Source organism: Exophiala spinifera, assembly GCF_000836115.1.
Source record: "Exophiala spinifera strain CBS 89968 unplaced genomic scaffold supercont1.5, whole genome shotgun sequence".
Taxonomy (NCBI): domain Eukaryota; kingdom Fungi; phylum Ascomycota; class Eurotiomycetes; order Chaetothyriales; family Herpotrichiellaceae; genus Exophiala; species Exophiala spinifera.
In genome coordinates, this window is record NW_015622517.1 from 944,930 (window position 1) to 959,278 (window position 14,349).

The 14,349-nt window shown below is 51.6% G+C and overlaps 6 protein-coding genes across 6 annotated transcripts; 3 read left to right on the forward strand and 3 right to left on the reverse strand.

Moving 5' to 3' along the window:
- Positions 1-6: 6 nt before the first annotated feature.
- PV08_06926 (uncharacterized protein) lies at positions 7-2,841 on the forward strand (the record flags this gene model as incomplete). The annotated part of the gene is made up of 4 exons (XM_016381259.1): positions 7-560; positions 663-840; positions 883-1,269; positions 1,330-2,841. The coding sequence occupies 4 exons, from the start codon at positions 7-9 to the stop codon at positions 2,839-2,841; spliced, it is 2,631 nt and encodes an 876-aa protein (XP_016234361.1).
- A 1,190-nt stretch (positions 2,842-4,031) lies between these two features.
- PV08_06927 (uncharacterized protein) lies at positions 4,032-6,262 on the reverse strand (the record flags this gene model as incomplete). The annotated part of the gene is made up of 8 exons (XM_016381260.1): positions 4,032-4,565; positions 4,687-4,763; positions 4,827-5,067; positions 5,130-5,305; positions 5,369-5,459; positions 5,519-5,648; positions 5,699-5,960; positions 6,124-6,262. The coding sequence occupies 8 exons, from the start codon at positions 6,260-6,262 to the stop codon at positions 4,032-4,034; spliced, it is 1,650 nt and encodes a 549-aa protein (XP_016234362.1).
- A 1,095-nt stretch (positions 6,263-7,357) lies between these two features.
- Positions 7,358-8,329, forward strand: PV08_06928 (phosphoribosylaminoimidazolesuccinocarboxamide synthase; the record flags this gene model as incomplete). The annotated part of the gene is made up of 2 exons (XM_016381261.1): positions 7,358-7,501; positions 7,556-8,329. 2 exons carry the CDS (start codon positions 7,358-7,360, stop codon positions 8,327-8,329), a joined length of 918 nt encoding a protein of 305 aa, XP_016234363.1.
- A 111-nt stretch (positions 8,330-8,440) lies between these two features.
- Positions 8,441-9,418, reverse strand: PV08_06929 (uncharacterized protein; the record flags this gene model as incomplete). The annotated part of the gene is made up of 2 exons (XM_016381262.1): positions 8,441-9,273; positions 9,337-9,418. 2 exons carry the CDS (start codon positions 9,416-9,418, stop codon positions 8,441-8,443), a joined length of 915 nt encoding a protein of 304 aa, XP_016234364.1.
- Positions 9,419-9,822: 404 nt separating this feature from the next.
- PV08_06930 (uncharacterized protein) lies at positions 9,823-12,135 on the forward strand (the record flags this gene model as incomplete). Its single annotated transcript, XM_016381263.1, has 1 exon — positions 9,823-12,135. One exon carries the CDS (start codon positions 9,823-9,825, stop codon positions 12,133-12,135), a length of 2,313 nt encoding a protein of 770 aa, XP_016234365.1.
- Positions 12,136-12,290: 155 nt separating this feature from the next.
- On the reverse strand, positions 12,291-12,899 carry PV08_06931 (uncharacterized protein; the record flags this gene model as incomplete). The annotated part of the gene is made up of 4 exons (XM_016381264.1): positions 12,291-12,344; positions 12,400-12,559; positions 12,612-12,636; positions 12,692-12,899. 4 exons carry the CDS (start codon positions 12,897-12,899, stop codon positions 12,291-12,293), a joined length of 447 nt encoding a protein of 148 aa, XP_016234366.1.
- Between the last annotated feature and the right edge of the window lie 1,450 nt (positions 12,900-14,349).

Sequence of the window (14,349 nt, forward strand, 5' to 3'; positions counted from 1 at the left end):
TTCACCATGCAAAAATTGCTATCGTCGCTGCGGCGACATCGAAACCGAAAAGTTGACTCGTCTCGGACGTCGAAATGGTTCCACTTGCGGCGGCAGCGACCAGATCCTCCCACTCCCCTTACAACGTTCATTTCCCCACCCAGTGTAATAACATCAATCTGGTCGGAATGGGCTCAGGAACTGGACTCACCAGACCCAAATCTGTGCACTCGGTGCGCTGGGCTCAAACTCACTGCCGCACATTTCCGCCTTTCAGCTGAAGAGGTCAAAGAGACCGCAAACCCAAGTAATATCGACGACCCCATAACTATTGATACCCGTGAATGGCAACATATCGACGCCGCTAAAAATTGTGGTCTTTGTCAAATGATCAAGCGCGCTGTCGAGTTGTCTCGCTTGGAATGGCAGTCGTCTGAATCACCAAATACCTGCGAGATCAAATTGACCCTACTTCCCGGCCATCCTGCGAAAACCCACAACGTCCGGCGTCTAGAAATTGCGGTGCACTACGACTGGACATCCTCGCATGACATCTCGCTTCTCCCAGTCGAATCGCATAGGTATCCAGGGTGCTTCCCAGGCCGCATTGTGGATCCGGAGAGAGTCGAGATTGGTCGCATCCGACAGTGGCTCGATTAGTGCCAGAGCAAGCATGGGGATAGGTGTCGACACGAAGAGACGCCACAGTTCCGCCGGATTCGTGACCAGATCATTGTAATTGACCTTGAAGATCAATGCCTCGTCGTGCTACCGCCAAATGCGCGCTATATAGCTCTCAGCTATGTCTGGGGCCAAGTGGAACAGCCAAAGACAAGCAAAGACAACATGGAAAGCTTTTTGGTACGTAATGGGCTTGGTACGATCCACCATTAGCTACCAAAGGTAATCCTTGATGCCATGGAGTTTGTCAAGATGCTTGGAGAGCGATATCTCTGGTTGGATACTCTATGCATTATTCAGGACGATGCGGATTTCAAGGAAAAATTACTCAATTCGATGCACACGGTCTACGAGAATGCATATCTGACACTGTTTGCTGCCACAGGCGCTGATTCCAACGCCGGTCTCCCCGGAGTACAACCCAGTTCGCGAGGAGCTTTACAGCTTGTAACGAACATTTCAGACGGATTGAAACTGGTACTTCCAATCAGCTACCAACGCATCAAACGTTCCACGTGGGCAACACGCGCCTGGACGTACCAGGAATACTTCTTCGCGAAGAGAAGACTGCTCTTTGTTGACGGACAGGTCGTCTACCAATGCAACACAGTCAGATGGAGAGAAGATATCGCTCAAGAGCACTTACAAAGAGGTCTGGTTTGCTACTAGGGTGAATGGGCCGGAAGTCGAATGGGATGGGAACCGCCTGTACTGCACAAGGCTGTTGGCCTGTCGGTAGATTATTGGACACGCTTTGATTTCAACAGATACGTGGAAACCTACCTCGACAGGAATCTTTCGTTTGAGGAGGACATCCTCTCCGCATTCACTGGGATCATCAAAGAAGCAGAGGAAAAGCAGTTGAAAATTTGTTGGGGGCTAATCGAAAAGTACATGGGGCTGGATATGCTTTGGATGCCATGTAAATGGCTTGTCCGACGTCCTGGATTCCCCAGTTGGTGCTGGGCAGGCTGGAAAGGAGCCGTAATATGCTACAGGGAAAGCAAATGGTCAACCGAGGAAACCTGGCTGCATCGAACGTCTTGGATCGATTGGTATATATACAGAAACGCCTTAGGCAAGTTTCAGCTGCTCTCGTCTGGATATGCGCCGCAACAAGAGACGGTCATTGCGCAAGAAGAAGAATTAAGACGTCGTCTCGACGAGCGCTATCAGGAGACACTTCGAACGGAAAGGGAGCACGACAAAGACATCGTCGGGCAAAGTGGACCCGAAAGGCAAACTGCTCCTGAGACCGGTGCTCTCGCATCCCTGCTCTGGAGACTCTGTCAGAGCAACAGTGGCAACAATGCTGCATCCTCTTCCCGGGAGCCGCCTTGGCCTATGTATTCCTGCAAACCAACCATCAATGAGCAGACGCTGCTCTTCCGTACTCTGACTGCGTACGTATCAATCTCGTCTCTGAACCCCCGCGGGCAGATGTCTCTTCCACCACGGGACGATCGGCTGCTTCTCCCATCCGCACCGACACTGCATCTCTACGCGCCGGACGGTACCCACATCGGCGCTGCGTGGTCGCACACCCAAGAATTCTTTGAGACAGTCAGAAAGTACGACAAGGACATCACCACCCTGGACCCAAGTGCAGGTGCTCCCCGCCTCAAGATCGAAGTCGCGCTGATGGCCGGCCCCGTCGAAGGTGACTGGCGCTCCCGCAGCGAGCGGCACACTACCTGGGAATACATGCTTGAGTTGGCCAAGGCCGGACTGAATCTAGGCATGGTGTCTGCGCGCTACGACAAGAGATTGTCGTATGAGCGAGTCATCGCGGAGACGTATATCAACATGGTCTCCGATCGAGGGGCTTTTGTTGAAGGGGTCGAAAGGCACTTGGCGGCTTCGTTTTGGGATGAGCTGGAAATGGTGATTCAATCCATGCATTTAGAGAACCTCTATCCGCAGCATTGCGAAGAGACGCTCAGGCCGGTGATCGATGGGCTGAAGACAGAGAAAGGGGGGATGAGGTCGAAAGAAGGGCAGAAGTTTGTCAAGGTCATGCTTGTTGGACCTCTAGGTGACGGAGAGATGGTTAGTAGTAGCGGCAGTGGCAGTAGCAGCAGCACTGGGGGAGTCAAGGAGAGAGTGGGAATAGGGGAGATTCGAGATGACGCGATCGGTCTGATTCAGGGGTTAGCTGTGCGAGATGTCACGTTGAATTGAGGTGAAGTGAAGGGATTCCACAAATGTAAAAATTTCAAGGCTCCTGTGTCAGCTTCTGATGTTGTAGTCCATGTGCTGAAGAACGAAGAAACCTGAAATCTACGTTTGAAGTTTCCGAGTTTTGATGTCCACCAGGTATCTACTTGTTGTCAGTTCACTCTCAGTGCTGTACTTGGTTCAGTAACCGCCGAGAGAACTAGACATTAGAAACAGCAGTAGAACCAGTTATGGAATCGAGGGGGACATGTCGAAAGAGACCCTCCCGGGCGGTGCGGCGTGGTGCTTGCTGTCAGCGACCAGGAGGGCCTCGTTGTCAGTATCAGCATCGGCACCCTGCGTTCTCGCGATCGTTAGTCCTGGGCAGGCAGGATGGCTGCCGTCGTGGGAGCAATTGGATGTTGGAAGCGGCGGCGGCAGCAAGGAGGTGATGATGGAACTAGACTTTGCAAACGGAAGCTGCAGTAAGTAGTAAGTAAGAAGATCCTGATTAGACCTGGACTTTGGAAGCAGCAGCAGCAGCAGCAAGCATGTTCTGATTGGGGAAATGCTTTTGGGGTGTCATCGATTGTTGGTGGTGGTGGTGGTGGTGATGATGATGATGATGATGCTTGCGCTTGTAAAGTTGTGGGTTCTCCCTGTGCATGTGTTTGAACCTGTGCTTGAGCCTGGTGATGTGCCTGTGATGTGGAAGTGGAACGGGAGGTGGTGGCTACTGTTGGTAATCAGGTGGAAAAGAGTATTCATATTACTCTGCTCTCCTCTCTCACTCACACTCTCTGTCTCTCTCATGAAAGACACAGCTGATGTGTGAGTGCATGTGAGAGTGCATTGAATGATACCGAGCTTGGTATGTTACGTCTGTGTGTCTCGATCTATGTACAGCTTCCATAGCGCCACGCCAGCCATCGCATATCTAATGCACCCCTTGGCATTTGCTGAGTAAGTGTCAGAGGGAGCCGCCGTCGTGATCGGACGATTGCTTGAGTCTGGGGAAAACAAAGAGGAAAAAGAAATCGAACATGTGAAGATGGTCCGGATGGAATCATCGAGCTCGAGAATGTAAACCTCAAGCAAGCACGTGCGCACTACCGCTCACCCACCCATCAGTCCATCCACATACTCCCTGTGGTATGCTATGGTCATAGTTAACTCATAGGCCTCAGCCCCCGAATAGATGGACCGCCGTCATCCTAGCGATAATAGGTACCTTCGTTGGGATATCTCTCCCTGCCGGCGTAGCGTGAGCTATTGGCAAACCATGGACCGCAGCCGTAGTTGTTACCCGGTGGGGTTGGACTGAACATTCCCGGTGGGAGCATGTGTTGAGCGTAGTTGGATGAGGAGGGAGGGGTCTGGTATGATGGCGGCGCTGGGCCAGCTGGCATGCCTGCAATGTTGTTCTGGGGTCCGTGGCCGTAAGCGTGGCTGTTGTGGGTGCCGTAGTTGTGGTGAGGAGGAGTCACCATCTGTGTCATTGGGTTGAAGACAGGCTGTGCATTGTACAAAGTCGGAGCCGGTGGAGGGTACGGAGCCGACGTGGTGGAGGCGTAGACCTGTCGCGCCGAGGACGAAGCAATGTGGTCGTAGACCTGTCCCTTATTCATTGTACCCGCGTAGTTGTAGCGAGGGGCGTGGACGATCAAGTTCTCGTTGTTGACTCGAGATGCTCGACGAGACGAATATTCTTTGGGCTCGATCCGGAGCTTGTGGCCATGTAGGTCATGCTGGGAGGGGTTGAATTAGTACATCCACATACACTCAGAGAGACCAAGGAGACTGCGTACGTAAGTGTGTACGTAGGCGAGTAGGAAGACTAAGGGACTGTATGTGGAGAAATCTACTTACATCGGCTAGAGATGCTCGATCTGCTTCGTGGGGATGGGCGAATTCGATGAATGCAAACACGTTGATTCCTCCGTCGGCTAACGTGAATTAGCGGCTGCACAAACACAAGCCGTGAGTGGAATGGACTGGACTGGACTTACCAAAGGTCTTCTTGATGATATTGGTCTGCAGAATGCTGCCGTATTCCTGGAACAGAGATTCAACCTCATGGCGAGTGGCATATTCAGGTAAGTTGCCGACAAAGATGGATTTTGCGTCCATGAGAGAACGGGGGCTCGCGAAGCCACGGACTTTAGGCAATCCATCAGGACCAAGATGGAAACGTGGCTCCATTGCCGGAGCAAGAACGACAGTGAAGGGACTCTTCGCATTGTTGTGGCCCTGATTCCGTGGATCAGTACGCTTTTCCGCTGGGTTTAAGGACGTAATATGGTCAATCTTACCTTCAGAGCATCACGGCAATCGAGATAGAAGGCGAATTTGATGTACATCCCACTGATGCTCAGGTGACGGCTGTCCGCAGGTATACAGAGCTCAATTCTCCCATATGGTTCAAGCACTCCGCGAGCTTCAGCTTCTGTCATAGGAGATCCATCTTTCTTGGATAGGATGACAGCACCTTTTATCCTGTTAGCATGAAGTTGACTCATTTGAGTGCAACGGAAAGGTATGATAGACTCACGGTCCGCCTTTCCACGCTCCAAACGAATCTTGCGGCCGTCTAATTCAAGGTCTGTCGTGTAGCTCATCGCTTGATTTGCATCGTCAATGTTCTACAGCCTCTGTTAGCCTAGAAGAAGAGGAAAGTGCTCATTCTCCGGCTATAACATACCTCAAACTGAACGAAAGCAAAGGGATGCTGCCGGGGGTCGTACTTGATAAAGATATGGCAAGCACCGAACTTGTCAAAAGCTTCGTGGCAGGACTGTTCCAGCTGGTCGATGGTCCTCCCGCTCGAGAGGCTTTGCGGTTGTCAGTAAGGTGATTTTTAGTTCCTCTCTGTTCTACTTACTTCGCAACGAAAATTAGCGCTTCAGGAGGAAACATTCCTTGCGCGTTTCTTGCATTTGGAGTCTGTAAGACACGATCTGGACGAGGCTCGAAGTTGCCAAAGGCATTAGGGGCACGGAAGCTCGGAGAAATGCGCTGTGGAACATGACCAGAAACGGCACGAAGGGCAGCAGGACCGCTCGGAGGAACGTAAGCAAAGACATCATCCTCCTGAGAAGGAGCAATAGCAGCACCAGTAAGAGTAGAGGTTGCTGACGAAGAGCCTAGAAATGCGTAGATGTTAGCATACTCCAGGTTTCTTGTATTCTGGATTTAGGAAGTCGAGGAAGGCATTTCACCCGCTGAATGGTTCCCAAAACCCTTGAACCCGCCGATCTCGCTGGACCGCAGACCCTGAGCGCCGTAAAAGGGAGTAGAAGCACTTACCAGGACGTGTAGTGGTATTTCCGACTGATAGGAAGCCCATTTCGGTGTCCAGAGCCCCCACATCACGCCCAGAAGACGGAGAAGGAGGGGATGAAGCTCTTGAGCGAGCTGACGGGGGCGGGAGAGGAAGATGAGGCATGTTCACCCTCTTTGGTGGGCTCTTGGAGGATGAAGCAAGGCGGGATGCCATCCTAGAGGGCCAAATACACCTTCTCGAGGCTAGAATCAGTTGTAAATCAGCCAGGAAGCTGCTTCAGGAGAAGAGAAGGAGATACTGACCTTTGGAGGAGAGTATGAGCACTTTTATACTCACCAAACAACAAGAGACAAGTAGACAACAGAGATTCAGTGATGAGAGAGGCAGACAAAAGTGAGGCGAGTGGACTGAGATTCCAAACGGAGGGGGGCGGGCGGGGGATGCTTGGCGTTCGCCCGCGGTCACTTATTGCATTCAACACAGGGCAGTATACAGTGTGTATCGGTGAACGCTGACACCTCTAAATGAAGGTGATTTCGCGGGCAGGCGACCACGTTTTCCAAACCGACATGCAGAGCACGATGGAGGGGGAGAACACCACACTGTCAATGGCTCTGCCAAAGGCCCATCACCCTCTGGGAGAGGTTTCAGTGTATCTGATGTAGCAAGACACCTACCTTTGAAGCACATCATACTGACAATCAGACAGAAGTCGTGATAAGCATAGCGAGACCCTCATCAGTATCAACCACCTCCAAAGCCGATGTGAAGGACAAAGGTTCATTTATATGGACCCAGAGCCGCGTTCATGAGCGTAAGGCGCTGACGGTGCATCAATGTCGGACCCTAGATGAACAGATGGACTCTGCTGATCAGAAACTGGTCCAAAAACAAGGCTACAAGCATGTAGAACATCGTGCGTGGACTGGGGATCAAGACGCGAAGCTCACAGCTCGAACCCTCGTCCCGGGAACAACACATGCGTAGGACGATGACGAGACAAACATTATGTACATTGGTACTGTAAAGAAAGGCAAGTTCTTGGATGATAAACGCGGCCTTTCTTTCTGATATCACGTGTATGTCACGTGTGGACGCTAATTCATGTACAGAAGTTCAAACAGACTTTTTGTTAGCGTCGATTGCCCAGGCCAATGACGCAGAATTTGCTGCTTGACTCGGGTACCTCGCATGCTCGATTCTGCACATTTCGGAGAAAGAATTTTCCCTTGATCAACGAAGCGAGCACCAGCAAAGATGGCCTTCGTAAAGGCAGACCTCGGCAACGCCCTGCCGCTTGTTGCCTCGGGAAAAGTGCGAGAGCTGTACAGTGTCGACTCGAAATCACTGCTCTTCGTGGCTTCGGACAGAATATCGGCCTACGACGTTATCATGGAAAATGTGCGCTCTGCTACTGATTGATTGCACCGTCAGCTCACCGACTTTGGTACCTAGGGAATTCCAGACAAGGGACTCGTCCTCACGCTGATGACTGCACACTGGTTCCGCTATCTCCAGAGCCAAATCCCAGACCTCAAAACTCATTTCATTTCCCTCGATCTGCCCTCGTCCATCCCACAAGACCAGGTATCCAGGCTGAAGGGCCGTAGTATGCATGTGCGCAAGCTCAAGGTGTTCCCCGTGGAGGCTATTGTCAGAGGCTACATAACTGGCTCGGCGTGGTCTTCATACAAGAAAACCGGTGAGGTGAATGGCAAGAAGATGCACGAGGGGCTACAGGAGTCGCAAGAGTTCCCAGAGCCAATATACACGCCCAGCACAAAGGCCGAGCTCGGTCAACATGACGAGAACATCTCGACTGAGCAAGCGGCGCAGATCGTGGGAGAGAAGTATGCGCAGCGCATCGAAGAGCTTTCACTTAGGATCTACAAGACTGCAAGGGATTATGCTAAAGAGAAGGGCATCATAATTGCAGACACGAAATTCGAGTTCGGCTTGGACGAAGAAACGGACGAGGTCGTCCTCATCGATGAGGTACTGACCCCAGACAGCTCGAGATTTTGGTCCAAGGCCACGTACAAGCTCGGCCAAGGTCAAGACAGTTTCGACAAGCAATTCCTCCGAGACTGGCTGACCAAGAACGGCTTGAAAGGCAAAGAGGGTGTCTCTATGCCGGAAGATGTGGTACAGGCGACTCGCGCCAAATACCTCGAAGCCTTTCAAATCCTCGTAGGCAAGTCGTTGCAGGAGGCTGTCCAAGAGCTATAAATCGGTTCTTCTCAGATTTTTGTTCAAGACAAATCACTTTCCACGTGTTTCTTCTCGGTTGGCTCGCGGGTAATTCCATGTGTCCTCTCTTATACTCCGCTGAGCTTTCACTCATCTCACACCCGATGTGTCGTGCGTGCCAACTTTGCCAAAGTGTGGCACTCTTTCGCGGAAGCCCTTCTTCTGTTGTGGTAGGTTTCTCTTTTCTTCCTCTTTCTGCGCTAATTTTTCAGCCGTCACTTCGCTTAGCCTGGCACTGCCCTGGTCACCGTGTTCCCAACCTGTCCGTCCATCAACCTGTCCGCGCTCATTCAGATTTGTAGCCCACATTGCCGCCACGCCCAGCTCGAACGGGCCTGGCTGTCTGTCTATAAGACCTATGCCAAAGCTCTTCACTTTCTGCCGTAGCATTTCTGACTGCGGTTCTGTTACAACACCGTGGTTTGTTCGCACAAACTCGTGCAGTTTGATCCAGACTGTTTCCCACTGCGCGGGACTATCTGGCCCTTCTGCACCCTTGTGATATTTCGTATACAGTCGGTGCTGGTGGATGTCTGACTCGACAATTGAGTCTGTTTGTATGTTGACAAAGTATTTTCTCCCGTCGCTCTTCACTCTCAGCGCCAGATACATGTACGAGTCTACGCTCCAAAACAGCTCGCCGAAAAGTGTGCGTCCTCGGTCTTGATTTCGCCACGCCGCATAGCCTGTCCGATTGATGTCAGGTCTGTTTGCAGGCAGCTTTGTAGATATATTTCCACGGAATAGAATGTGCGCAGGCGTTTGGCTGGCGGCGTCGGCAGGCCTTTGGACGAGCTCAGCCGTCGAAAATCCTCCTACCGATCGGTCGGTCATCGTTTTAAGGGTTGTAATGGTTTCGGGATCTGCGAAATCGAAGATAGGCTTGGGCGTTGTGGGAAGAGTCAGTCCTTCGAGGTTGAGAGCTGTTGGATCATCCCGTCAATTTCCTCGTCTGCTCGCGAGGTCTGTTCAGCTTTCATGCTCACCAAATTTCGTAGCCCTCGCCATCTCTGCCTGCGTATTCTTCCAGATGCTAGGCGCACAGCGCCTTACTGATGGGATGAACATTGTATCTGGCTATTAGAGGTTATGCCGTCGATTGCATTCCGCCACAGACAATCAACGCTGCTGTAGTGGTCGACCTTTACACCGCTGTGAACTACGAGCTGGGTTTTTGTTTTCGCATGTCGCTGAGATGACGGTCTCGACGAAAGGCAAAGACGTCACTGTGCTCGTTCTCGGAGCAAACAAAAGTTCACGTCGGGGCCAATCAGGGTTCCCGACGCGCCGGGATAACACTTTATTACTTACTACGCGAGTCAACATGGTGCGTACAATGCACAACATAAATTTCACCCATTCATCGGAAAACAAGAATCGAAATGCGCAGGAGTTTAGCATGGCTGATCTGAAAGTCAAGAATCTCGATGACCTCTGGATAAAACGCTCCCACAGTCTCCCATGACCACACTATGGGTCGCTATCTTACTCCCGCCAAGATCACCCTACTTGTGGTGGCCTACTTGTACACCGAGGACGATGTGGTGCCTCACGATGCTGCCACAAATGTCCTGAGATTCTTGCTCAAGAATGTTCTACCAGCAGACAAGGCTTCCGGCGCCACGTTATCTTCCGAAGGTCTTGAGGCTTCGCTGCCGATATCAGCTTTTGAGTCCACGCTGGCATGCCACGACTCGGCCAGGCCAGGTCGGACACTATACGACCTTCTTCTAAAATACCTATGGGCAATTGACTGTGCTCATGCTCTTGATGCATTTATCACGAATCTGCCGTGTCTTCTCGCCAAGACGAGAGATCAAATCCTTCGTGATCGTGAGCGGGAACCCTCTGAGGAACCGGAGGAAACAAATGGCCGCATCCTGGGTACTTCACCCCTGGGGGCTTTCATCCGGCGGTGCCATCTAGAATACGTCCGTCTCCAGTTTCAAGACAGCATCGCCCTGTGGCAGGATTTCATCTCCTACCGCCTTCCAACTCGCCAAGCCTTTGAAAAGAAACACCCCGCCGAGTCTACGTCCAGCCTGGATGCCAACTTGTCAGGAATGCATATCGACTCCACTCATCCCATCGCGAGAATAATGTATGCGCGTCTTGCCGAAGAGGAACCTCCCCGCGATGGTGTCTTCAGCACCTACGATGTCGAGAAGCTCATGGAATTTCAGGTCGCCGAAATGCAGCGCCTAGGCAGCCGGCTTCCCGACCGGATGAAGACCCGTCTCGAAACGATGGGCAAGGCGGGCGCCGTGATTCCCAAACTAGGTCACTATCTAGCCTTTCTGGACTCCTGGCGCGCCGGCGACTTCTCGTCTGCGTTGGACAATCTACACCGGTACTTCGATTACGCAATGCAAACTAGAGAACGCGCCTGTTATCAGTACGCCCTGCTGAACCTGGCAATCCTACAGGCAGATTCTGGCTCCTACGCCGAAGCGCTCCCAGCCATGCAGGAGGCCATTGCCGTCGCCCGGGAAAACAAAGATGTTCCTTGCCTCAACTTTTGTATGAGTTGGGTATATCATTTCGGTCGGTCGTTCCCGGGGCAGCGCAAGCACATTGTCACCTCGGGGATCCTGGGCAATGAGGTCGAGGGTTTGGCATTCTTGAAGGCACGAGCCAAAGACGCTGAGATGTGGTCCCTTCTGAGCACGTCACTGCTTAGCGAGGCGAAGCTGGGACTGCAGTACGGCGATAGTCTTGCCGTTGTGTTCGAGAACATTGCCAAGGCAAGTTATTTGAACACTGTCAAGGCCGACCAGAGCGTGACGGGGCCCTTGATGCTCATGAGGAGCGCGACGTACAGCCGTGCCGGTCTGACACATATGAGTTGGTGGGCGGGACAAGCGTTCTTGCAGTGCTATGCACAAGATGCGCCTCTCGAAGACGTCCTGAAGTGCAGATGTCGCACGGCAGGATTGCTTGCACACCGAGGACGGTACGATGAGGCTACAGACGTGCTGAACAGCATGCCGTCGGATGTGTCGAGGGTGCTGAAGTATCAGAAATATCTCACAATCTATGCCGGCACGTTGAAGGCGAAAAGATTTCTGCACCGGGAAGATCTGACCGCCGCGGAACACCTGCTTGAACGGTTGAGGGGCCAGGGCGTGCCTGAGGCCGAAATGGCATTCACGTTGGCGCTGCTCGAGATTGATCTGTTGATCCGCCAGGGCAATTTGACGAAAGCACTCGACCGGGTTGAGGCCGCGGTAGGGAAACCCGATCAGGAGATCAGCGATATTGCGATCCAGACGCAGCTGTTGAATCTGAAAGCAAGGATCCTGGCTGAAAGCGGTTTCCCACTTAAGGGTTTCTCGCTCGTCATGCGGGCATCTCAGATTGCATTTCGAGGAAGACTTTTGCCGGCATTATGGGAGTCGATCGGCTTACTGGCGAATATCCTCAACGAACTGCACGAGTTTAGTGCGGCGGCGGATCTTTTGGAGTCCATTCTACCGCGGGTACTCGAATTCCAGGACTGCTATATGGCAGGGCGGTCGTTTGGGCTCTTGGCCGACGCGAACATGGGCATGGCTGGGGCAGAAATTGACCAGTCGACAAAACAAAAGGAGTTTATCGGCAAAGCCGTGGAGAACGTTGATCACTCATATCAGCAATTCCGGCGTGTTGAGGACCTCAAAGGTCAGCTGGAGATGCTGAAGAAAAAAGCCACAATCATGCATTGGCGAGGTGATTTAGTGCTAGCAAACGATATGGCCACACAGTATCTCGAACTAGCGAAGCAATATAGGGCTCAGCGGGTCTGATGTCGGTGGCGGTCTGGAACGAAAATCATGCCCGTGGATGATATAGAAACATGAAGGATTGATCGACCATTTCAGCTGTAATGACTTTGATTCTTTCTTATCTTGGAGGATGCCATTTGACAGAATTGGCCCAGCCCTCCTGGCCAGCTTCACATCTACGTTTGCTTGTCCTTGTGGTGGTAGTTGACCTTGTCGTTCCAGAAGAGGGTCTACATGGGTATTGTTAGCATGCCTGTTTTCGCTCGAAGACTCTCTTTCCCTGACCTTGTCACCATCTCCAAAGAAGAAATTCTTCATCCGGATGTTTTGATAGGGATATTCGACACGCTCTTCCAAGGGAGGCAGATGCTCCCAATGCTCCCAATGCTCATTCCACAGGTTCCAGGCGTTGATCGATCCGAGAATCAGGCAAGGGACAACGACACTGCCCAAGAGTTAGTTTGCGTGGTTGTTGTCTTCCTCCTTTAGGTTCTTACTAGATGGAGAGTTTACGCCAGAGATCTGCATCGAACGGTTAGCCATGGGCCCTCGATTTCTGTCCAAAAGTGCCGCTCACCACTTGTTGCAGCAGCGTGGGCCTTCACTGCAGCTCGTTCCCGGTTGAAAGCATTGTCCTGGGGTCCGACCAACTTGCTTCCTGCTTGTCCAGGAGGAGTCGGGGCGGTACTGGCGAACCGTTGTTGAAGGCTGGATCGGAAAGTCTGTCGAGGGCCAAAGGCACGCATCTGCTGCGCAAAGCGCAGACCAACACGTTGGAAGGACATGGTGATGAGTGGAGAGCGACTTTTCTGCTGGAGGGCAACGAGGGTGAAGTTCGTGAGTCGTCTTTGAGGTCGCAGCAGCAGGTGAGCTCAAGTTGCTTGGCTTGGCAGCAGAAGCGACGGTCCAACTGCTCCGAGCTCTCGGCGCTGTTGCGCCGTCGGGGCACTTTCCTGTTTCGCGAGGCACTTTCCTGGGTTGTGCCAAGGTGTGACTTCCCTATTGGGAATAGCATAGTTACATAGATCTCTTCTTGCGTCTTCTGACTGCATCCTTACAACACAATACTGATGTCAATACAAGCTGTGACCACGCCCTGTTTTCTCTTCGGACACCCACAAGGACCCATAGCGCGCTCGCGCAGACCGTGCCGCTTTTAAGACCAGGTGCTCGCGACTCACCCTCTTCTCACTTTCTTCTCACCCTCCCACTCACGCTCGCACGCACCGTCGCAGCGCCGTTCTGATACCTGCTGCAGTCCCCCTGGCACTGTACGTCCCGTCCCAAGATGAGTTCTATAATTGGCGACAACCAGGGGGACTTCATTGTTGGATCCCCACAAAGGGGTCTTGACTTTCAAGACTGCTGCATCCCTCCTCTCTCGTCGACCCGCCGACTCTGGGTACAAAATGGCGTCCCTCTCGCCTGTGGGCGTCCAGGCCACAATATTCTCTTTCAACTCCTGCAGCCTCCAGCGGCTATCCCTTCTGGCTCCGTTCATTGTTGCTTCACAATCGACGAAGGCCGAACTTCTCATTCTTTTAAGCCACCATGGGCAGGCAGAAAGTCACGACAAACAAGCTGTGGGCTCGTGCTAAAGCTAATGGCTACAAGAGAGGAGCACACAACAAGATAGACAAGGTCCATAATGCAGAGAAATATATTTCTAAGACAAAGAAGAATCAGGACCGAACATTATATCGATATCTTTTATAAGAAGCCTAGAATAATTCTTTGTTCTCCCTTCTATCTCTCTTTCTCTATGTTTTTATTCCACACTATAAGATAATCCTGACACGCCATTTTCAGGTGGTGTCACAAAATCCTACAAGAAGATTATGACTGACAAGGGCTCGCTTCTTTAGATGAAGCTATAATCTGTGTGTGTTATTTGGCTGAGGGAGTCCCTGCATCTGACTTAGTCACTGTAAAAGACTTTCTCCGGTTTTATATTGCCACAAGCTATCTATAGCTAGAGAAAAGCGCGGTAAAGCCGAGACTGATCATCAACACTATATATACTGTCACTAAGTGGTTCTTCACAGGCTTTACTTATACTATTAGGTTTAACATCAAGACAGAGAATAGAAATGAGGTCTACTATATATATTTTGACTGTCACTTACTTGTCTTTAGGTCTATAATTTTCAACTTATTTAGCTAACTCTCTCTTAGTGGATTTAGTGGTCCCTAATACTGAAAGATATTGTTATTAATAAGCACTGATCAAAATAT